The sequence below is a fragment of the Ostrea edulis genome, chromosome 8, assembly GCF_947568905.1.
Source record: "Ostrea edulis chromosome 8, xbOstEdul1.1, whole genome shotgun sequence".
NCBI lineage: Eukaryota > Metazoa > Mollusca > Bivalvia > Ostreida > Ostreidae > Ostrea > Ostrea edulis.
In genome coordinates, this window is record NC_079171.1 from 25,042,583 (window position 1) to 25,066,345 (window position 23,763).

At 35.8% G+C, this 23,763-nt stretch overlaps 1 protein-coding gene across 2 annotated transcripts; it reads right to left on the reverse strand.

Moving 5' to 3' along the window:
* Positions 1-1,210: 1,210 nt before the first annotated feature.
* On the reverse strand, positions 1,211-17,565 carry LOC125662670 (uncharacterized). Of its 2 annotated transcripts, XM_048894975.2 has the most exons (7): positions 17,202-17,565; positions 16,108-16,305; positions 14,035-14,187; positions 13,049-13,166; positions 8,888-8,902; positions 7,473-7,697; positions 1,211-2,807 (listed from the first exon to the last, which is right to left on the reverse strand). In XM_048894975.2, the coding sequence occupies exons 3-7, from the start codon at positions 14,130-14,132 to the stop codon at positions 2,586-2,588; spliced, it is 678 nt and encodes a 225-aa protein (XP_048750932.2). In that variant the 5' UTR covers positions 14,133-14,187; positions 16,108-16,305; positions 17,202-17,565; the 3' UTR covers positions 1,211-2,585. The 2 variants fall into 2 exon arrangements, with proteins under 2 accessions (XP_048750932.2, XP_048750931.2); XM_048894974.2 differs by lacking the exon at positions 16,108-16,305 and having other exon boundaries at positions 17,202-17,543.
* Between the last annotated feature and the right edge of the window lie 6,198 nt (positions 17,566-23,763).

The following is a 23,763-nucleotide window of genomic DNA, read 5'->3' on the forward strand; positions in this document are numbered from 1 at the left end:
ATATAGTCCAAACACAAATCCATGGTATAAACCTATAATTTTGACCTTGTGATCAAAGGTCAAGGTCATAAAGAGGTCATGAATGTACATGACACAGTCTCATGGTGATACACCCTTGTCTTATGGTATGACTATGTCAAAACCCTATAATCAATTTTGACCTTGAGGTGAAAGTTCAAGGTCATGTAGAAGTAATAAAGGTACCTGACACATCGTCTCATGGTGATACACTCATATGTCAAATATGGTATGCCTATGTCAAAGAACAAAGAAGTTATGGCCCCGACATGAATCCATTGTAAAACGTTTAATTTTGACCTTGAGGTCAAGGCCATAAGGAAGTCATGAAGGTACCCGACACATCGTCTCATGGTGATACACTCATGTATCAAATATGGTATGCCTATGTCAAAGAACAAAGAAGTTATGGCCCTGACATGAATCCATTGTAAAATGTTTAATTTTGACCTTGAGGTCAAGGTCATATGGAGGTCATGAAGGTACATGACACATTGTCTCATGGTGATACACTCATGTGTCAAATATGGTATGTCTATGTCAAAGAACAAAGAAGTTATGGCCTGGACACGAATCCATTGTAAAAACCTTTAATTTTGACCTTGAGGTCAAGGTCATATGGAGGTCATGAAGGTACATGACACATCGTGTCATGGTGATACACTCGTGTGTCAAATATGGTATGCCGATGTCAAAAAACACAGAAGTTATGGCCCGGACATGAATCCATTGTAAAAACCTTTAATTTTGACCTTGAGGTCAAGGTCATATGGAGGTCATGAAGGTACATGACACATCGTGTCATGGTGATACACTCATGTGTTAAATATGGTATGCCTATGTCAAAGAACAAAGAAGTTATGGCCCAGACACGAATCCATTGTAAAAAAACCTTTAATTTTGACCTTAAGGTCAATGGTCAAGGTCATATAGAGGTCATGAAGGTACCCGACACATCGTCTTATGGTGATCCACCTGTGTGCCAAATATGGTATGCCTATGTCAAAGAACAAAGAAGTTTTGGCCCGGACACGAATCTGGAGACAGACGGACGGACGGACAGACAGACAGTGATTCCTATATACCCTCCAGAACTTCGGGGGGGGGGGGGGGGGGGTATAATAATTTATTACCGCACTGTTAACAGGCACTGTTCCTTGGTGCTCCCTGTAATAAAGTCAACAAATCATGCTTTCTTTAATCTTTTTATTTACAAGGGACAATTGTTTTCATTTATATAATTAATCTAAACCACCTGACATAAAACATTATGCTTGCAAATTTTACTAAACTTTCTACTTTATTGTTTATAATTTCATTCACCTACCATTATTTGTCTGAAACCTGTATTACAGTTTATGTAATACTAAATGTATGCAGTGCAGCAATGTGAACTCTGACAGTAGTAGTACATTTGTCTGAATGATTGTTATTTATTTATAATTAGTACATGTAGTTAAACCGTACATGCCCCTAGATGGCCCTTTTAAAATTGTGCAGTTATATTTATTCTTGTTCATGTTAAGATGCTTCGACTACAAGGTTAGTTAAGTGCCTCGGGGGCTACCCCCCCCCCCCCTTTCATTATATACCATTGGTCGAATATCTTGAAATTAGTTGAGCTCCTTACCTCTAAACCTTATTTATTCTTGATGCTCATGTTGAGATGCACTTACTATCATGCAAGTCCTAGTGTCATCCCAACCCCCTCATATATCTGTGTGAAAATATTGAAAATGTTTTACAATCCCCACCCTGAAACCATATTTATTTCTGATGCCCATATTATGATGCGTATGGTGTTACTTACAAGGTCATCCCTACAGCTCTTATTTTATGATAATGTTGGTCATAAATCAAACAGTTGAAAAAGAAAATACATGGCTCCCATTAGTCACGTATCTCAACAATCACTGGACTCGACACTAATTTAGTGTTTCGGCGGTGTGATACGAAGTTATGATATTGAATTGATTGATCAAAATTTAAATTTAGCTGCATGCAAATCCGCCTCATCAGGAGTCTATTTGCACTTAAAGATTCCCATACAATTTGATTATTTTACAATTGAGGATGTGAGCTAGCATATCCCCTAAATTTTTCTTGCGTTTATATGACATGATAGGTAGAACAGAGAAAATGTCTTTGTCTCTCTGCAGGATGTGCCAGTATTTTAAAAGCTCTTGCTTTTATTTTCCGAATTCCAGGGTGTATTCGGTGACACAAATAAGGGGTATACCCTGTTTTTTGCTTTTATTTACATATGATAACAAAGTGGCTCGATCATGGTCAAGTACCACTTGAGTTACTCAGGTGACCTAAAGCTAGTTAAAATTTCAGGAAAAACCCCCCAAACATTTTACTTTGTAATGAAGTCTAGCGTTTGACATCTAAATAATAAATCCTTGATACATGTCTAATACAACTGTAACCCACATTAAATTTTCATCTAAAAAAAACATGTACATCTATTCATCAAAGAAAAAAATCTTTTCAAATTTTGAATACCAACCATTTGAATAATCCAAACATACAAATGTACCAGTACAAATCTATAAACAAGAAATTTACAAAACGGTGCAACACACTTTCTTTTCCATCATTTTTATAGTGACTAAAGTTTTGAAAATGGTTCTACGATCTTCCCTTCTTAACAGGTTGAACTGCTTAGTGTAAAAAAATACAGGATCTTCTTGTTTTGTTGTGTCAAAGGTCACAGGCCCCGACTCTTTCCTCCTCTTGATTTTTTCCACACTTTCAGGATCAATCTTCAGGTATGTGAACATTACCTACGAAAATTTAAAATTTGAAATGTCGTTAATAGTTTTAGCTTCATAAAAATAATATTTATGCACATACACTTGTTAAACTTTCATTTATCGTGTTTATGTGCGACTCAGTATGGTACAAGTCAAGATAACTGAGAAATTGCATGTGTTTGGTTTCTGTAAATTATATGAGTTGCCACATTGGAGTATAACATGAGACCCAAGGGCCTTAAAGGTCACCTGAATACAACACAACCCTGTAATGGATCCACAGAATGGCAAATTAATCAAAGTACTTAAAGTACTCGTGGGAGTTGAACATTGTGGAAATTCAGTTAGAAAAGATAGTACTGGAAGGGTAGGGGGATAAATGACTGAATATTATCATGATTTTAGATACAAATCAACTGTTGTTATTTTTCAAAGCGTTACAACAGCAAACATGGATAATGGAAGGCCCATGGGCCACAACGCTCCTCGAGTAACTGAAGTCGTGTTGTTGTTTTCTAGAATTTCACCCCTTTATATTCTCATGAAAAATGTGACCACATATTATGGCCCAAACATTGAAATCAATATGGTTATCAATGCCTTGCCGTTATGAAGAAGTTTTTCCCCTGTATATATACATTCAAGTTTAATCCTAGTTATAGCTAATTCTAAGGATTCATTACTTGAAAAGGTAGTCCAATATGCTAAACTGTCACCTGAGTATACTACAGTCCTGTAGAGGATCAATGGAATGGTAAATAATTGTATAATAACTCAAAATAAATGAAATGCAAAAAATTAAAAATTGTCGGGCATCGGAAATGCACAAGCCGAGTTGCGCAAGGAATGGGCATAGAGGGAACCGGCAGAAAAGTTTTCAAGAATTATCAAGCAGGGAGCAAAATTTTGCGTACATAAATTTCAGCCGACTTAAATCCTTTGTGACCTTGACCTTTAACCCTTGACCAAAATCAATAGGCTTCTTTGTCTCATCAAGGGCGATAATCCATCTAAGTTTAATTGAGATCCTATAATTTGTTAAAAAATTATAGTGCAGAAAACAAAATTTTCTCCAAATTTCAGTCTATTTATAGCCACTGTGACTTTGACCTTGTGACCCCGGAATCGATAGGCTTCTTGTCTTACTTATTCGATCTAAGTTTGATTGAGATCCTATAATTCGTTCAAGAGCTATGGTGCGGAAAACAAAATTTTCTCTAAATTTCAGTCTATTTATAGCCAGTGACCTTGACCTTTGACCTAGTGACCCCAGAATCGATAGGCTTCCTCATCTTACTGAGGGTGACAATCCATCTAAGTTTGAATGAGATCCTATAATTTGCTCAAGAGCTATGGTGCGGAAATGAAATGTTGATGCGTGCCCGCCTGCCCGCCCAAAGGCACTTCATCAGATCATAAGCCGAGTTCGACTTCATCGCAACTCCGCTAAAAATGAAACACTAGTCAAATAATGTTATGTATTGCCAAGGTATTTGAGATATTATACTGTGGCTCAAACAGGGGGTGAATGAACCTGACAGTATGGAAATCATATAGTGGAATCAGACTTGTGATGCTGGAAATCTATAGTGATTAATAAACTATACATGTACAAGATCCATAACTTTTTTTTTTTCAGTTTGTGAGGGAGAATCCTCATGTCTCTTTCATCTGTGGACAAATAAACAATGTGTTTTGACCAGAGCAATTTCCAATCCTTTTTGCAGCATAAATTCAACATTGTGGCAACTGGGTTAAACTTTGATAGTGAAGTAATACATGGCAGCACCTTATCCCATGCTCTTAAAATTTCTGTTTGACACACACTCATGACATCCACTCAAACATTACAGAGTGCAGCAAAATCCCATTGTAATAGGGAATTCAAAATGGATAACTGGTACAAAATATGGTACATACTATTCAAAAAGGATAATGAATTTGACATATTGATGTCTTGGAAAAGGAAATTCTGACATCGGGGCTCTAAGCGTTTTCAAACATTGTCATTTGATAAAAGTGTTCTACATTTTTAAAAATAGAGATTAATATGTCTTTACATACATAGGTGAGAAAGTTTCCATTATTCCTAGCCGAGACATACCATGTATGCGCAAAAAATTCATAAACAAATATCACACTACTCACGTAGAAAATGTGGACCTTACCGTCATCAAGCGCAGCGAAACACGCCATTTCGAGATTATAGTCGACGAAAGCTCGGTAACAGTAATGAATAAGGTACACTCATTTTGTATCTATTTTGTGACTTTCTTTATTAAAAGGAACAGTTCTCTAATGTGTAACGTGCAATTACTACGTAATTCAATAACTTGAAGCATGAAGCAGTTTCACTTTGCCACCGGATATAAGAAATTTTATTTCGTATTCCGATCCCAATCGAAAGTTGTTGACTGGGAATGACGTGTTTTAATTCAATCTACATGTAACATCAAGCATTTTTTATATCACATTAAAAAAAAAACCAAATTTATACACATACACAATGTTGTAGAGTTATTTCTTGTAAATCTGAGGTTTCGCACCATATTCGATATTTCGCGCCACGGTGTCAATAGGGCTTGTGTGCAGTTGTCGTTCGTTTCCCTATCAATGTTTATAGGTGACGCTGCGCTACAAACGACAATTTTCAACCTTATCTTTTATTTTTCTATGTCTATCAGTATCAATTTGATCGAAATCTTGTATTCAAATTGATTTGAATACAATATCATTGCATTTTATTTACATGTCAATTATCAAAATTAGATTAATTCAGAAAAGTTACATGGATTATTTAATGGCGGATGTTTATAAAAGTTTATGTTGATTTACCTAGGAGTAAATCAGCTGACACAGAACCCCCGTTGACGACCACTATACAAATCAATACAAATTACTGCGCAGAAAAGTGCGTGATGACCCAGGGAGATTGAACATAGTTCAACTCCCAAAAATCATATCGTAAAGCAAAGTATATACAAATCTATGCTTCTAACTGTTTGATTTGTAGTAAGTTTACTTATAGTGCTTCAGAATGAAACTACAGATAAACTAACATATTTATTGCAGGTTGATAAATCTAACCTGTTACGTCGAACACGTGGTTGCTATTTATAGTTTGTAAAGGGATTCAGGCGTGTCATACTTGGTAATATAGAGCATGATTAGCAGGTTCTGTTTCTCAGTCATTCGAGCTCAAGACCGCTGTTCATCCTCTACCTAAACATTGATATTGTGTTGTAATGTATAATTATCATACAGGTATATAATGTATATGATACAAATATGTATTACACATAAGGTGGATATATACATGTATATAGATGTATATTTCATTGCAGATATTATTCCTCAAGGCAGTACTTTTAATGAATAAATTTGCAAGTTTTGGAGCAATTACCCATAAAAAATGTTATGATTTTGAATCAGGTAGTAAATATTTTATGTTCGTTTGAGACTGGGTCGAATAAGAACATAAGAGAACTTCCGACTGATTCCCATACACAGTCCTTACAAAAACTATTTTGAGTCATTGACCCTTTAGGTCATGCTGGTCAATGAAAAAAACAGGTCCGCATGATTTCCAAAAATGAATCGATAAATCTGTCTCTATTTAATTTTCTAGAAATGTTGTCCATTGTTTACCAATAACAACTTCTTGAGAATTTTATGAAAGTTGGTGAACTAGTGTGTGCAATTGAAAGTACATGTATAAATTAAAAGTGCTGTTTTGAGAAAAGAAATCTGCAAGAGACTAGCTACTCCAAAATGAAGTGTCAGATCATTTTGGTTGGATTTAATATTTTAGATGCACAGTGCTATAAATAATTTTTGTATGTAAAATAATTCATATAAATGTACAATACAAGTCAACATGGTTTATGGAATTACCACACCCCTTTGTGTATCTTATTACAGTTAATACAGGTACATGCATCTCAGGTAACCCAACCCCCCCCCCCCCTCATTATATGATATGGGTAATGTGTAGAGCTTTTGCCCCCATACCTCATTCTGCACCTTGGCACGTGCATTCCCTTGACAAGTCTGTTTGAAAATAACAATGTATTATAGATAACTAAACCCAAGGAAGATTTTTTTATGGTGATGATTGACTAAGGGCATGGTTTACTCTGAATTTGAATTAAACAAAACAAGGGGGTTTATACAGGCTGCCAGCATGTAGAAGTTGAGAAATTAAAGTGAATTTTGAAGCAAGTCTTTAGTCCATTCACAGTTTAAAATGAATCACATGTTAGATGTGCAATTGAAAATTGACAAGAATTACACCACTGCTCGAATCAAAACGAGTTATGAATATAAGTGTAGTCCACTTGTTTACCAAGTCTTACTGAAATTGAAGCAAAACTTAAGGAGGTTTAGCATTTTGAAAAACAGTTGACAGATAGACAGACAACTTACTATCCCATAAGCTTTTTGTGTTTTTAACCAATGACCTTAAAATTTAGTTATAGTTACTTTGATCTTTGTCACTGATCAACTGACCCTGAAAAATGTACATGTTTTCTTCCATAAACCTTATGTCTTAACCTCCATCTCTATATAAATAGCACAAAATCTCAATAAAATTGAATATTTTTTAAATCACTGCATCGCATTGTGATGAAAGGCCCTATTGATAAATGAAAATTATAATACAATCATGTACTAAATACATCTTCCTATACTTACATCTGTCTTCTGAATGACCATCCCAAGCAGGCCTTCATCCGTCACAGAACATTCTAAATACGAGAGCAGTTCTCCAATGTGCTGAGCATGTACATTAGATGGCATATCCAGGCTTTCACTACCACTAGAGGTCACCTCAGCTGCAAATTCAACATCTGCTGAAGGGTGCCGCTTTTTCTTCACAGGAGAGTATGCAGTTCCCTCTGAACAACATTTTCTCTTCACCTGGCAAGATATATATAGTGTTATCAAAATACTTAATACTCAATATTCAAGGTTGTCTTTTAAAGTAAGTGATGTTAGTAAATTTATATCATTTCCTTTCACAATAAACATGACATATAAACCATTGATTTTACTTTCATAGTCTTATACAGGTATATCAACATTTATTTACAAAATTTTCTACCACTTATTAATATATAATTATTGTACTCCAGCATGCTAGAGGTCCACAACAAGACAATTTTGACCCCACCTTCACTGGCCATGCAAACTTGAATCTACTCTATATCAGGAAGCTTTCATGTAAATTTCCACTTTTCTGGCCCAGTGGTTCTTGAGAAGAAGATTATTGAAGATTTTTCCTATATATTCCCATGTAAAACTTTGATCTCCTATTGTGACCCCACCTTTACACCAGGGACCATGATTTTAACAAATTTCAATCTCTAATATGTCAGGAAGCTTTCATAATAATTTCAGCTTTTCTGGCCATGTGGTTGTTGAGAAGATTTCTAAATGACCAAACCGATATTTTGCATTTTTGTGATTATTTCCCCTTTGAAAAGGACATGGTCCTTCATTTGATCAAACTTGAATCCCCTTCACCCAAGGATGACTTGTACCAAGTTTGGTTGGAATTGACCCAGTGCTTCTGGAGAAGAAGTCGAAAATGTGAAAAGTTTACAGACGACAGATGGATGACTTACACTACAGGTGATCAGAATAGCTCACTTATACTTTCAGCTCAGGTGAGCTAAAAATGTGTGTTCAAGTCACAAAAGTAGGGAGTATCAATTCATTATCATTCTATATGACCTGAGGCAGACTGGTGGAATGCTTACTGACTAGGGAAAATTGGAGGTCATTAGTCCATATGGACTCGTGCTTATAAAAGTTAATATCGAACCCTGTAGAGTAAATAGTAGTCAAACAAAAGTTAATATCGAACCCTGTAAAGTAAATATAATAATCAAACAAAAGTTAGTATCGAACCCTGTAGAGTAAATATAATAATCAAACAAAAGTTAGTATCGAACCCTGTAGAGTAAATAGTAGTCAAACAAAAGTTAATATCGAACCCTGTAGAGTAAATATAATAATCAAACAAAAGTTAGTATCGAACCCTGTAGAGTAAATACTAGTCAAACAGAATAAAACATAATACTGATGATTTTAGGAAGCACCTTTACCTGAGAGGACTTTTCCTGAAATTAAAAGAAATTTAATGTACATTAAATTCCCTGAAAAACAAATAAATAAACAAACAAAACAAAAACTTCTGGATGTCAAGTGATAGTACAGATATTTTTCATATATGTATATATATGTCCTTAAAGGTCGGTAGTAACCTAGAAAAATTTACACCCCTACAGCAATTAAGCATATATGGCAAGAGGGCAGGGCTTAGCAGTGTGCTTGGCTCTACACGTGCTCTGTAGCAGACGATATTTTGAACAGGGAGACTGGCATGATTTATCAAAATAAACTAAAGTTTTCCCGCATTTTTCTACCACTCTGCTTGATCTGTGAGGCACTGAAAGGATATGTTTTTACTTTAACAAAACTTCACCCTAGGAACTACAAAATGAATTCATCATTATTTTATCCATATCTTTTAAAACATGTAGTTTTTTGATAATATACACAAATATTGGTATATTTGATATACTAATACTTATGATTTTCCTCTTGGTACCTTTCAATTATGAAAAGAATTTGGGGGGAAATTGTAGCTGTGCAATGGAGGACATGTGCATTGAAGGATTATTAAGAAACACTTTGTCCATTATGATATTTGGAGACCTACTATCTGTGATTGTCTCTTTCGACATTGTAATGTCCACACGTAAGAGTCCAGATTGAGAGTAATTTTAGAGTGATGGTTGAACAATTGGACATATTTGTCATCATTGATGAGAGACAATGGGAGTTACACAACTGGCCTAGGAGATTGTTGCTTAATCAGACAAACACCATGCTTGACATTTTTCGAGAAAAGGTACCAGCAATCCTGCAAAACTCTGAAACAGTGATCAGACTGAACAGTCCTAATGAGTTGTTTTTATAAAGTTAACCAATTTTTTTAAAGGAATGTGATTATATATAATTAAAAAATAAAATCTGGATTTACCAATGATATATGAGTAAGTACTTTTTTTCCACGTTGTACAGTAATTTGATTACATGTTTCCTTTGGTGCAATCCCTGTTATCTAGAACTAGACAAGCATGCTCGTGCAATATGTGAGTCAACATCTGGTGTAAACAATAACAAAAGATAATCACACCCACAAACTGCCAATCTCTAGTTTGAAATACAAATTTAGCCCTGCTTCAGATTTTTGAGGCCAAAATTAAAACTTCATGAGAATTTATATCTAAAATAGATATGGCCAATATATGCACAGTTATGAGGGGAACAAGCATACCCATTTTAAAATTTCAGTACAACAGCTTAATCTTTATTTTTGCAAAATAAGTGCTGCAATCTGAATGTGACCAGAAAATTCATATATTCTACAATTTTCACCGATTGGCTGCTTTTATACCCAACTGCTGGCCTTTAACACCTTTTTGAAAACAAGGTTCCTTTGACCTCAGTCTTCATAAACCTTCAGTCACCTACTGTAGCAAGTTCGAGACTAAATGGTCAAGTGACACGCTATATCTTGTGTTCACAACATTGATACTGATTCTGACCTTCATTTTTGACCTTCTGACCTTTATACACCTATCATACCACATCAATAGGAAGTTAGAAACTAAAGGGACCAATAGTATTTATGAGTATTATTAGGGTTCGGGTATTTCGGTTCGGGTCTATATAACTATTTAAACAAGAGGCCCAAGGGCCTAGAATCGCTCTTCTGATAAATTGTACAACCCCACCATTTCTATTCTTAGCCTCTTAGTATTCTAAATCTTTAGTTAAATCCTAAGAATTAAAAAAAAAGTAGGTCAATGTGACCTACTTTTTGGTTTACACATTTTGAGAACCCAAGAAATATCAACTGACAAAGTTTGATGATTTTAAGCCAATTAGTATCTGAATATTGAAATATAGCTGTCAAATTCCAATCGTAGGTCATGGTGACCTACTTTTTGGTCAGCGAACTCCGAACATGCAAGACCCATCAACTGACAAAGTTTGATGACTGTAGGTCAAATAGTATCTGAAATATATAAATATAGCCGTCAAATTCCAAAAGTAGGTCAAGGTGACCTACTTTTTCGTCAACACCCTTCAAACATGCAAGACCCAACAACTGACAAAGTTTGATGATTGTAGGTCAAATAGTATCTGAATTATATAAATATAGCCGTCCAATTCCAAAAGTAGGTCAAGGTGACCTACTTTTTGGTCCACACCCTTTGAACATGCAAGACGCATCAACTGACAAAGTTTGATGACTGTAGGTCAAATAGTATATGAAATATATAAATATAGGTGTCCAATTCCAAAAGCAGGTCAAGTTGACCTACTTTTTGGTCGAAACCCTTCGAACATGCAAGACCCATCAACTGACAAACTTTGATGACTGTAGGTCAAATAGTATCTGAAATATATATTTTGGTCGACACACTCCGTAGACTCAAGATGCATCAACTGTCAAAGTTTGATGATTGTAGGTCAATTAGTGACTGAAATATATAAATATAACTGTCAAATGCCAAAAGTAGGTCACAGTGACCTACTTTTTGGTCGATACACTCCGAAGACTCAAGATGCATCAACTGACAAAGTTTGATGATTGTAGGTCAAATAGTGTCTGAAATATAGTAATTTAGCTGTCAAATACCAAAAGTAGGTCACGGTGACCTACTTTTTGGTCGACACAAACCGAAGACTGAAGACGCATCAACTGACAAAGTTTGATGATCCTAGGTTTTACAGTGCCCAAAATATGCATCTAAAATTGAAAATGTGAAATTTGAATATTTGCAAAATTCAAAAAGTAGGTCACTGTGACCTACTTTTTTTATAAATATGTTTCAAGGCCTCAAGATGCATCAACTTACAAGATTTGATGATTCTAAACCTCTCAGTATTTGAAATAACTTAAAATATATCTATAAATGATAAGCCATAAAATTCAGAAAGTAGGTCACGGTGACCTTTTTTTCAGTTGACGCATTTCAAGGTCCCATGATCCACCAACTGACAAGTTTTGATGATCATAGGCTTCAAAGTGTCCAAGATATGCATCAAAATTAATTTTAAAATAAATACCTGCAAAATTCAAAAAGTAGGTCACCGTGACCTACTTTTGAGACAACTTGACACAAGGTCCTAAGATGCATCAACTGTCAAAATTTGATGATCCTAGTCCTTATAATGACGAAAATATCTAAGATTTAAGGAATTTAAAAAAAATTTAAATTTAGGTCAACTTTGAAGTGACCTTGAGACCACGCCCTTTGCCCCAGGGTAATGCCTTGAACAATTTTTAATCTACAACATATCCTCATCCTTATGTGTAAGTTTGGTGATAATCTGCCCTGTGGTTCTTGAGAAGAAGATTTTTTAGCAACCACTACTTTTGTTTGTATTTTCCTGATTATCTCCCCTTGTTAAAGGGTCACATCCCTCTATTTAGTATGTATGAAAGCCCTTGGGCCAATGATACCCTGTAACAAATTTGAAAAAAATTGGTCAAGGGGTTCTTGAGTTATAGCCCTTTTTCTAAAAAGTTTACGCACACCGCACAAATGGCCATAGCATTAGCTCTTTGAGCCTTTGGCTCAGAAGAGCTAAAAATCTAATATACAGTTAAAATCAAAAGCCTTTATTGTTTTTTGTCACAATAATTACTCGGGGACGTGGACTGAGGGACTGAGGTTTAGACTCGATATCCATGGTACTAGAAACAGCATTGTCACTTCAACTCATTTCCATCCATGTTTTCGATGTTTTGTCATTGACGATGTTGCTCCTGTGGCGTATTTTCAGTGCATCTGTCATATCTTACATGTACTGACATTATTTACAGTTTTGTCCACAATGCAATCATTTTTAACAATTGATCAAAATACAGCCACCTTTGTGGATTTTGACGACATAATGATTCTATTTTAAATACCAAACCCGAACCAAAATACGGGAAAATGGAACCGAACCCGACCCAAGGTTTTCCGTTATTTCGGGTACCCGTTGCAGCCCTAAGTATTATACATTTTGTATCCATATACATATAACTATTAAGGGTGCATCTACATACCCCCCCACCCCCTGATAATTGAGAGGAGATCCTTTAATTACATGTACTTTCAGAATTACCTGACTCAGACTTTATTATGGCTTAATGAATAAAAAAAATTATCAAACTGAAATATCAAATTTTCTTAACTTACCTCACAAATAAACAATATTTTACTTGGGTCGTCACATTTTAGGCCAACAATATCAGCTTTCGAAGTTACTTCCTGTCCACATATGTTGATTTGTCCTGTAGGCACTTCCAACTGTGATCTAAATATACATTTAAATAGACATTTACAGAGTTAATACACATTGACAGAGTTAATACACATTGACAGAGTTAACAGACATTTACAGAGTTAATACACATTTACAGAGTTAATACACATTTACAAAGTTAGAAAAGAATTAATAAGTTTTGTATATGACCTATATAGCCGTGCCCTCAATTCAAGAATCCTAGCCAAAGGGGCCATTAATTTTATGATTATAAAATGGCTTCCCTGTATATCATCATCATGCAATCAGTTTGTCTGCTTAATGGACAGGAGTGGAGCCAGTAGAAGAGGATTTTTAAAGAATTAATGTATTTTGTCTTTATGACCTATATTGATATGACCATGCCCTTACTTAGGAACCCTGGTCCGAAGGGCCATGAATTTTACAATTTACGTAGAGGCTTTCCTGCTTAATATAATCATGCACTCAGTTTGTCTGCTTGATGGCTAGAAGTGCAGAAGAAGATTTTTAAATATTGCATTAATCTTATTAACCATTTTCACCCAAAATCTAGGTCCTCTAGGGAGTGGGGATCCTGAACTGCACAATTTATGTTCCCCTTCCCCTATAGATGTTATATATATAAAAAAAATTAAGATTGGTCTTGTAGTTTTAGAGAAGTTGAAAATGTAGCAAACCAAACAGACAACACTCAGAACTTTTCTTTTGCAAAGACTTTCAATTTGAGAACTCTGAACTAAAAACATGACTGCATGGACATGCAGACAGAAGGACGGACAGACAAGGCATTTCCTTTACACCCCCCCCCCCCCATAAACTTTGTTTACTGGGTTGCTATAATTCTGGTTGTCACAATAGCAGTAATACAGAGACTGGTAGGCAAAGGTTTCAAACTTACTGCATTCTAAATTCGATGCATCTTAGAAGTTTCTGAAAGAGAACTTGATATCCAATTCCATGTGGTCCTTGGTTCTCTCTTTTCTTTGGCATGTACATTTGCCGCAGAATGTTATACAGATGAAATCTGAACTCCTCAAGATTTTCATTAAATCTATTAAAAAAAAAATTAAAACAAAGTGATTTTTTTCCTTCAAATTTCAATGCAGAACTAGGCACGGCTTGTCATGTTTGCTAGTTCCCCATTATCTCCCATTGAGAAGGGTGTGGCCCTTTATTTGAAGAGCCAAATTTCGTGGAAACTGGCCCAGTGGTTCTCGAAATGAAATTTTTTATAAGTAATTGTATTTTTACTATTTTGCTATATCTCCCCTTGGTGAAGGATGTGGCCCTTCATTTGAACAAACTTGAATCCCCTTCAACCAAGGATGTTGTGTGCCAAGTTTGGTTTAAATTGGCCTATAGTGGTTCTGGAGAAGAAATTAAAATAGTACAAAGTTTACAAATTGGATAGTATCAGAAAACTTGCACTGTATCACTCTCAAAATTTAAATCTGATTGATCTGTTGCATGAATTTGGGTCTTGGGAAAATTTCTAACTTGAAATCATTTTGCAAAATCAACTACGAATCAAAATTGTCTGCAGGTGAATAATTTGATGGCTTGTAATAAAAAGCATAAGATTTATTCTGTAGAGGGGGTGGCAACAGTAAGCTTCTTCCTTAACTTCGTTTGTTATAATCTGTGATTGTCATGCTGTTTGTTTGAAAGACTGAAATTTGGACTCATTGATTTAAGCTTGGGACTCATTATTGTAATCAAGGGGACTCATGATGACCATTTTCAAAATGAATCACTGCTTAAACAATCAGGAGCAAAATGCAAATACGCTATTTGATGCAGAGCTTAGCAAAATTTTACAGTCTGATTAAAATCAGATCGTCGATCCGCTCCTCTTTTTTCATCTTGTCGCTACAAGAGGAACGGATCGAGGATCTGATTTTAATCAGATTGCAGAATGTTACTTCTTATTACGAGGTGTTATTTACAGTATTGGGTGAACTTTATATCGACAAATTCACAATTTTCCCACCAAGACTTTCAATATATTTTGTCTTTGTGCATCAGCGAAAACTTGTGGTGCATGTGGCGTGTGTGGTTGACATAAAATAACGGAAACAAGTTAACTAAAATTAATATGCTTGGGTTATTATGAGTACTGCACGGTATTTCATGAAGGATTGGAGTAAGGAAAGGTAACTCATTGTGACAAAAATTAACTTGCATGCATTATACTTATTTTTTGAATAATGTATTAAATGTTTTGCATTCTGCCCCCGACTGATCATACAATAAATCCCAAAATGTATGTGATAAACATGTAATATGAATTTTTTTCGTGGGAGGCAATAAATTTTGAGTCCACAGGTACTGACCAGAGCGAGGTTTGAACGTTATCGTAGACCATTAAACCCTGTAAATTCTGCAGGTCCAGTCCAAAGACTATTTATACCTACGTAGTTACTTATTGCTACGAAGGTATTTAAACCTACTCCAGGTAACAATTTTTACCTACTTTTTCTTTACTTGCATTTCGTAGCAAAACATAGGAATGGCGGATTTCTAGTCAACTCGTACCCTGACCGCCTCGTACCCCATAGGTCAACTTGTACCCAAAAGGCAAAATCATCTCGTACCCAAGAATCTGCCCATAATGCAATATATCTATGCGCATATAAGTGACATATCGCTTAGGTACGAGTTGTCATCAATTGAAGAGGAGGAGTCAACTCGTAACCAGATTCTCTGGTACGAGTTGACCTGGGTACGAGTCGGTCAGGGTACTAGTTGACTTGACTCCGAATGGCACAATATGGTGTGTACCAAATTTCTTGATTCACTTACACTGACGATGAATACCACAAAAATATTGGACAAAAAATAATTACTTTCTAAACTTTCAAATTTGCATCAATAACAGCACCCAGTTCCATTTTTTTAGGAGCTTAGGATCATTGCTACGTAATAAAAAGTCTAGAGTGTCTTACAAATCTGTATTAATTTTAAAGTTTACCTTCATGCATTTTTACATTAAAGGTTTTTGGAGCGAATTTTCATGTATTTCCTCTGCATTCTCCACTCTCATAAAATTGTAGCGGTCAGCCATATTCGATCGCCGGTGGCCAGTTAGCTCAGTTGGTGGAGCATCTGACTAGATATTCAGGGGGCCCGGGTTCGAATGCCGGTCTGGTCTGTTGCATTTTCTCCCTTCCTGTTACATAGTATTCAAATTAACATTCCGAATTTTGCAGTGCACATTCACGATACATAAAACGACTGACCTGTTTAAAAGATGTGCCTCAACTATTATTTATTCATATTTTCAAAAATAGGTAAAAGTAGGTAGAAGTACCTAGTACCTTAACTAGGTTTAAATATCTCGGTAGCTATTTAAAATAGCTACGTAGGTAGAAAGTCTTTGGACTGGACCTGTTATTATTCTCTTTAGAGAAGTCGAGAGGCATAGCCTACATCGACTTCTCTTCGCAAGCATTCATATTTTGATTCTGGAAAACGTGTAAATGCCGGAGTCGGTGACGGTTTATGCTTCGACCGACGTTTCGACTCGGATGTGCCTGGATTTACGCAATAGACAATTTGTTTTCAAACATTTAACAGTAATGCTCAAAACTGTCATAAAGAAATCAACACTTACTTGCTTTTTAATCCATTTTCAACATGTCCCCTGTCCCGGGTTTACGTTAACTGGTCTTGGGAGCTGTCACAATAGGGGACCAGTTAAGAGAAAAGCAGGCTGACGTAATCAGAGTTGTGATTTAAACCCAGGACAGGGGCATATTGAAAATGGATTAAAAGCAAGCAAGTGTTGATTTTCTTGTGACAGTTTTGTGCATTGCTGTTAAATGTTTGAAAACAAATTGTCTATTGCGTAAATCCAGGCACATCTGAGTCGAAACATCGGTTGATGCATAAACTGTCACCGACTCCGGCATTTACACGTTTTCCAGAATAAAAACATGAATGCTTGCGAAGAGAAGTCGATGAAGGCTATGCCTCTCGACTTCTCTAAGGAGAATAGAACTGTTAGTGTTATGTACAGATTTTTTCCTCGTTATTTTAATTTCAATTGTAGGACTAGTAACTTACGTTTTAAACATTCCAATTGTTCTTGGTTCAAATTTTATCCCCCATATCTTAAAAGGAATATTGATATGAAAGGGTATATGTTCTAAGGAGTTGAAATCGAATTCTTCTAAATAAGTCTTGTCAACAATAGCATCAATGGCAGCTGCTTCGGAGTCGTTGAGAAGACATATTCTCCACTTCTGCAAAATCTTATCTGGATCTGTGTTCTCTCTTCTAATGCCAAATTTATCGATCAATTCAATGCGCCATCGACTTGTATTGCTTGGTACCTCGTTTTCGTCCATTCTTCCATGTGAAGAGCTGTGATTTTCAGACCACAGACCGAATATGAAAGTAGAAATTATCTTTGATTAATGGAGAAGTCGTACCACAACAAAGTCGCCCTGTGAATTCTGATTATAATTCATAATGGTCAAAGAGCTAATCATATGACCATATGTCTGGCGTGCGGTGTGCGTCAACTTTTTAGGAAAAGGGCTATATCTCAAGAACCCCTAGGCCAATTGTTGTCAAATTTGTCACAGGATATCCTTAGCCCAAGGGCTTTTATTTGTACTAAAATTAGGGTTTTAACCTTTAACAAAGGGAGATAATTAGGAAAATGCAAACAAAAGTGGTTGCTAAAAAATCTTCTTCTCAAGAACCACTGGGCAAATTATCACAAACTTATGCATAAGGATGAGGATAGGTTGTAGATAAAATTGATAAAAGGCATCATCCTGGGGCAAAGGGTGCGGTCTCAAGGTCACTTCAAAGTTGACCTTAAATTTTGTTTTGTTAAAACTTTGATATTTTGTTTAGTATAAGGACTAGGATCATCAAATTTTGTCAGTTGATGCATCTTAGGACTTAATATCATGTTGTCTCAAAAGTAAGTCATGGTGACCTACTTTTTGAATTTCGCAGGTAATTATTATTAAATGGATTTTGATGCATATCTTAGACACTTTTGAGCCTATGATCATCAAAAGTTGTCAGGTGATGGATCATGGGACTTTAAACTGCGTCATGTGAAAAGTATGCCACCATGACCTATTTTCTGAATTTTGTAGCTAATCATTTATGAATACATTTTAGGTTGTTATTTCAGATACCGAGAGGTTTAGAATCATCAAATCTTGTAAGTTGATACGTCTAGAGGCCTAAAAACATATTTATAAAAAGAGTAGGTCACAGTGACCTACTTTTTTAATTTTGCAGACATTCAGATTTCACATTTTCAAGTTTAGATGCATACTTTGGACACTATGAAAGCTAGGATCGTCAAACTTTGTCAGTTGATGCATCTTGAGTCTTCATAGTTTGTTGACCAAAAATTAGGTCACCGTGACCTACTTTTGGAATTTGACAGATATATTTTAATATTTCAGATACTATTTGACTTACAATTATCAAACTTTGTCAGTTGATGCATGTTGAGACGTCAGAGTGTGTTGACTAAACAGTAGGTCACCATGACCTATTTTTGGATTTTGACGACCATATTTGAATATTTCAGATACTATTTGACTTATAATAATCAAACTTTGTCAGTTGATGGGCCTTGAGTCTTCAGAGTGTGTCGAACAAAAAGTAGGTCACCGTGGCCTACTTTTGGAATTTGACGTTTATATCTGAATATTTCAGATACTATTTGACTTCAATTATCATACTTTGTCAGTTGATGCATCTTGAGTCTTTGGAGTGTGTCGACCAAAAAGTAGGTCACTGTGGCCTTCTTTTGGAATTTGACGGCTATATTTGAATACTATTTGACTTGTCAATTGATGCATCTTGAGTCTTCAGTGTGTCGACCAAAAGTAGGTCACCGTGACCTACTTTTGGAGAGTTACATTTAAATTTTCAGATACAATTTGACTTACAATTATCAAACTTTGTCAGTTGATGCATGTTGAGACGTCAGAGTGTGTTGACTAAACAGTAGGTCACCATGACCTATTTTTGGATTTTGACGACCATATTTGAATATTTCAGATACTATTTGACTTATAATAATCAAACTTTGTCAGTTGATGGGCCTTGAGTCTTCAGAGTGTGTCGAACAAAAAGTAGGTCACCGTGGCCTACTTTTGGAATTTGACGTTTATATCTGAATATTTCAGATACTATTTGACTTCAATTATCATACTTTGTCAGTTGATGCATCTTGAGTCTTTGGAGTGTGTCGACCAAAAAGTAGGTCACTGTGGCCTTCTTTTGGAATTTGACGGCTATATTTGAATACTATTTGACTTGTCAATTGATGCATCTTGAGTCTTCAGTGTGTCGACCAAAAGTAGGTCACCGTGACCTACTTTTGGAGAGTTACATTTAAATTTTCAGATACAATTTGACTTACAATTATCAAACTTTGTCAGTTGATGCATGTTGAGTCGTTAGAGTGTGTTGACTAAACAGTAGGTCACCATGACCTATTTTTGGATTTTGACGACCATGTTTGAATATTTCAGATACTATTTGACTTATAATAATCAAACTTTGTCAGTTGATGAGTCTTCAGAGTGTGTCGACCAAAAGTAGGTCACCGTGACCTACTTTTGGAGAGTTACATTTAAATTTTCAGATACTATTTGACTTAACATCATCAAACTTTGTTAATTGATTAATCTTGGTTAGTGAGAATTTTTGCCTGTTCTACAATGTATCAGAAGAGCGATTCTAGGCCCATGGGCCTCTTGTTTCTTTTCCTGTCTTTTTATTTGTTGTTGTTTGCATTGCCCATTTTTTCCACTCCACTTCCATTTCTGAAAACTCAGTTTTCAGTTTATTCATCTGCTTCTCAGTACCACATTTGGCACATGCTCTGTCAATACATTCTAAGTTGTAGAACTTTCCTGTTTTTGTACACAGCATTAAGTTCAATACAATTTCTAGATAAATAAGGTGTTTTATCATTATATTTACATTTAGCAATGTATTTCCTTATGTAATAATACTAATGACATTTACATTCAATTTCGTATATAACATTAAGTTGGTCATGTGATCGGTCTTTTCTTGCGCATGAATACAATCGCCGCTTCAAAAGTCAAGGACTTTCAGTAGCTTCTTCCTTATGCAATACAGTGGTGATTTAGAGGTCCGCCCCCTTTTCAACACCTTCGGGCATTATAGGATTTAATCACGTGACCAAATTCATGTCATATCTCAATAACACTAAAAAATGATATATTGAAAATATGCTGGAGTTCCTCTTTGGCAATATCTTCGTAGTCTTTGATGATAAGGTTTTCCAACATTTAGATATATTGACGACGTTTTATCTATTAACAATGTTATGTCGATTCGATATATCCCTGTGAACTCGAAATAAAAGACACCACCGAGTTATGCACTTCTGCTTCATACTTGGATAGTGCATTGAAAATAGATATTAACGCCAGACTAACAACTCAACTTTAAGATAAACGGGGTGATTTCAGCTTCTCTATTGTCAACTTCTCATATTTATGTAGCAATATTCTATTATCACCTGCATATGGTGTTTATATCTCTCAACTGATTCGATAAGCAAGACCATGTTCTGCGTATGACCCGTTTTCCCCCCGCCGCAATGCGGAAGGGGACATAGAAATACCGGTGTCCGTGCGTCCGTCCGTCCGTCCGTCCGTCCGTCCCACTTGACTTTGTGGACGCAATCCCGTGGGGATCCGGGTTAGAATAGGTCCTCGGTACCCCCTTGCTTGTCGTAAGAGGCGACTAAATGGGGCGGTCCTTCGGATGAGACCGCAAAAACTGAGGTCCCATGTCACAGCTTATGGCCATTGAGCAGGGAGAGATCTTTATCTTGCCACACCTGCTGTGACACGGGACCTCGGTTTTTGCGGTCCCATCCGAAGGACCGTAAATATTTTATTGAAAATGGATATTAACGGTAAACTAACAACTCAACTTTATGACAAGCGGGATGTTTCAGCTTCTCCATTGTAAAGGAATACCAAAGTGTCATAACTCGTGCATGCCCATGATTGCTAATTAGATACATGTATACCCGCTACATGTATCACTTGAATATTTCTAATACCTGTTTTTGTAATGGGTCATACCCAACATCGTGAGTACATGGGTTCATAACCCTCTGTGCATAAATCAGGTGACTCAAATAATGCAAATAATTATCTTGGTACAATGCATTACAAGCACTATTGGTACACTTTAATAACAATTGAACACTTATTACCGAAAACTACCATTACAACTGTTCTCACATTTTCTAACAAAACTTGACAAATTTCCAAAAATGTTCTGTACAACATCACATCTGTAAGAAAACAAATTGCATAGTCATGTAGAGCATTTCATGATCCATGGTGTGGGCCAAACTGGGTATATAGAGTTTATGTGTAAAATATCTATATAACATCGCCTTTAATGCTATTGATTAAATTGATTGATTGTATCTTGGCTAACGTCCCTCTCGAGAATTTCTTATTCATATGGAGACGTCATCAAGATCGGCGAAGGGCTTCAAATTTAGGCCTATGCTCGGCGCTTACAGCCATTGAGCAGTGAAGGTTCTTTAGCGTGCCACACGTACTGTGACACGGGACATCCGTTTTTAAGGTCATCTCCGAGGACCCGTGACATTCACCCGATGCCGAGAGTTTGGCGATGGAACTGTCACTACTGACCTAGGTAGGTCTGTCGCGACCGGGATTCGAACCCCGACCGTCTACATACAGGGCAAATAATCTATCTCTAGACCACCCCAGGGGTTGCAATGCTATTTATACTAAATTCTGATTAAATAAATATTTAAAAGGAGCAGGTGTCCTTTACCAAAATTGTAAATTTCATGATCCAAGGACAGGGTTTTAATTCCGGGTGGGACCAAAATTATTATAGTGACCATTGTTTTTAACAACATCATATACTTAAAAGTTTATTTTTCAACATGGTGAAAAGTTTCAGGACATTGTTTCCCATCCATATTTGTTATTTCCTTACAGAAAATGTATTATTTAGTTGTGCGAAAATAAAGAATAACGCATAAACTTCTTTTTTTTTTTTACTGTTGTTCCTGCTTATTAAAGGACACATCGCATGTTTTTAAACTTTTTAATTTTTTCAGCAAAATTAATTCATTTCATGCCTAAAACTACTTTACATGTGTTTTAAATGAAACAGTTTGCGTAGTTTTCGAGTTTGAAAGCGATGAAATTCAAATCTTGCGATATGCATATTTTCTTCGATATTTTACGCGCCATTATCTGTGACGTCATATGCGACCTCGAGCGAGAAGATTTGAAAACAGTTGTTAGCCATTTCATAAACAGATTAGATTTAATTGACAAACAAACAATTATCACATTAACGGCTTGTAAATAACACTGCATTAGGGTGTTTTGTGCCGTTTAAGGGTGTATTTGCTGTCAGTAGAGAGGCTTTGGACTGTGTTTTTTTCAATTTTCGAAGGAAGGTATGAGGGACAAGACGTGAATATTTTTTGTCGGCACAACGACTTTGCCATAAAAAACCCAGTAGAATTTGTCCCTGTACTTTTTTAAACAAGCACTTGGACAAAGACGTAGATAAACTGCGAGAAAATGGTTCTATCGAAGCTACCCACTGTTACATATAGGCCTACGGCTTATGCTTTCCGTTCTGCTCTCAAATTCAATACACACTCGCATCAACTGACCTTCACCTTGTAACACCATATAGGCAGAACTTCGCTAGCAGTGTCTACCAACTGGTAGTTTTAAAAAAGAAATTTGAAGATGAAAGATAATTGAACTTTCAATTATAAATAATAAAATATGATATTTTCCAACTTTGAATTGAATTATAATGCTTCCATTTTTTTTAAAGGAACACGTACGTGTTTACAACAACGTACTAGCACGCCGCGCTCCCACTTCCTAAGTAACAACGTGTAGATAACAACAACAAAAATGATTAATAAAATTGCTTGAATAAAATAATTTAAGGGTATTGGGATTTTCACCATAAGTTCGATAATTTTCATTATTTTTTTTTTTTTTTCGAAATACACCCGTGACAGTAGGCCTAGTTGTCAATGATACATAATCGTATCATAATTTAGATCTATCTAACTTCTCCAAAATAAATTTAATAATAATTGCACTGTTTATTTTCAAAAAGCAACAACGCTAATTACAGTTGTTTACAGAAATGACATTACCATATTCTGTTTAGACAGTGATCCCATGTAAACATTATTTACTCCCAGATTTCATACTCGATTTCCTCGCTACATTTGGGCCGCTATTTGTATGCACTGGTGGCTAAAAGATATAAGACTCGGGAAATTTGTTAACATCGAAATAAATGTTATCCATGGTAAATTTATTAGGCCCCTAAATCCTGAGTTTTTAAAAATATCTAACACTACTTTTACAACAAGTTGATCGACGAAGGTCGCATATGACGTCACTGTACCACGTGACTACCTATCTAATTAACTAGGCTTTTTGAAATCGGGGCTTAGATTTAAGTCCGTATTGTGGCTAATTATCGCAATACTTCAGCGAACGAACTATTACAATTAATTTCTATAAGCATAAGGAAGACAAAATGCATATAATTTTGTATACTTTGA

Coding starts and splice junctions, on each gene's coding strand:
- LOC125662670 (XM_048894974.2), bottom strand. CDS start 17,485: ATGGACGAAAACGAGGTACCAAGCAATACAAGTCGATGGCGCATTGAA. Junction 14,188..17,201: donor ACAATTGGAATGTTTAAAAC/GTAAGTTACTAG, acceptor TTTTTTTAATAG/ATTTAATGAAAATCTTGAGG. Junction 2,808..7,472: donor TGGTCATTCAGAAGACAGAT/GTAAGTATAGGA, acceptor AAATTTTCGTAG/GTAATGTTCACATACCTGAA.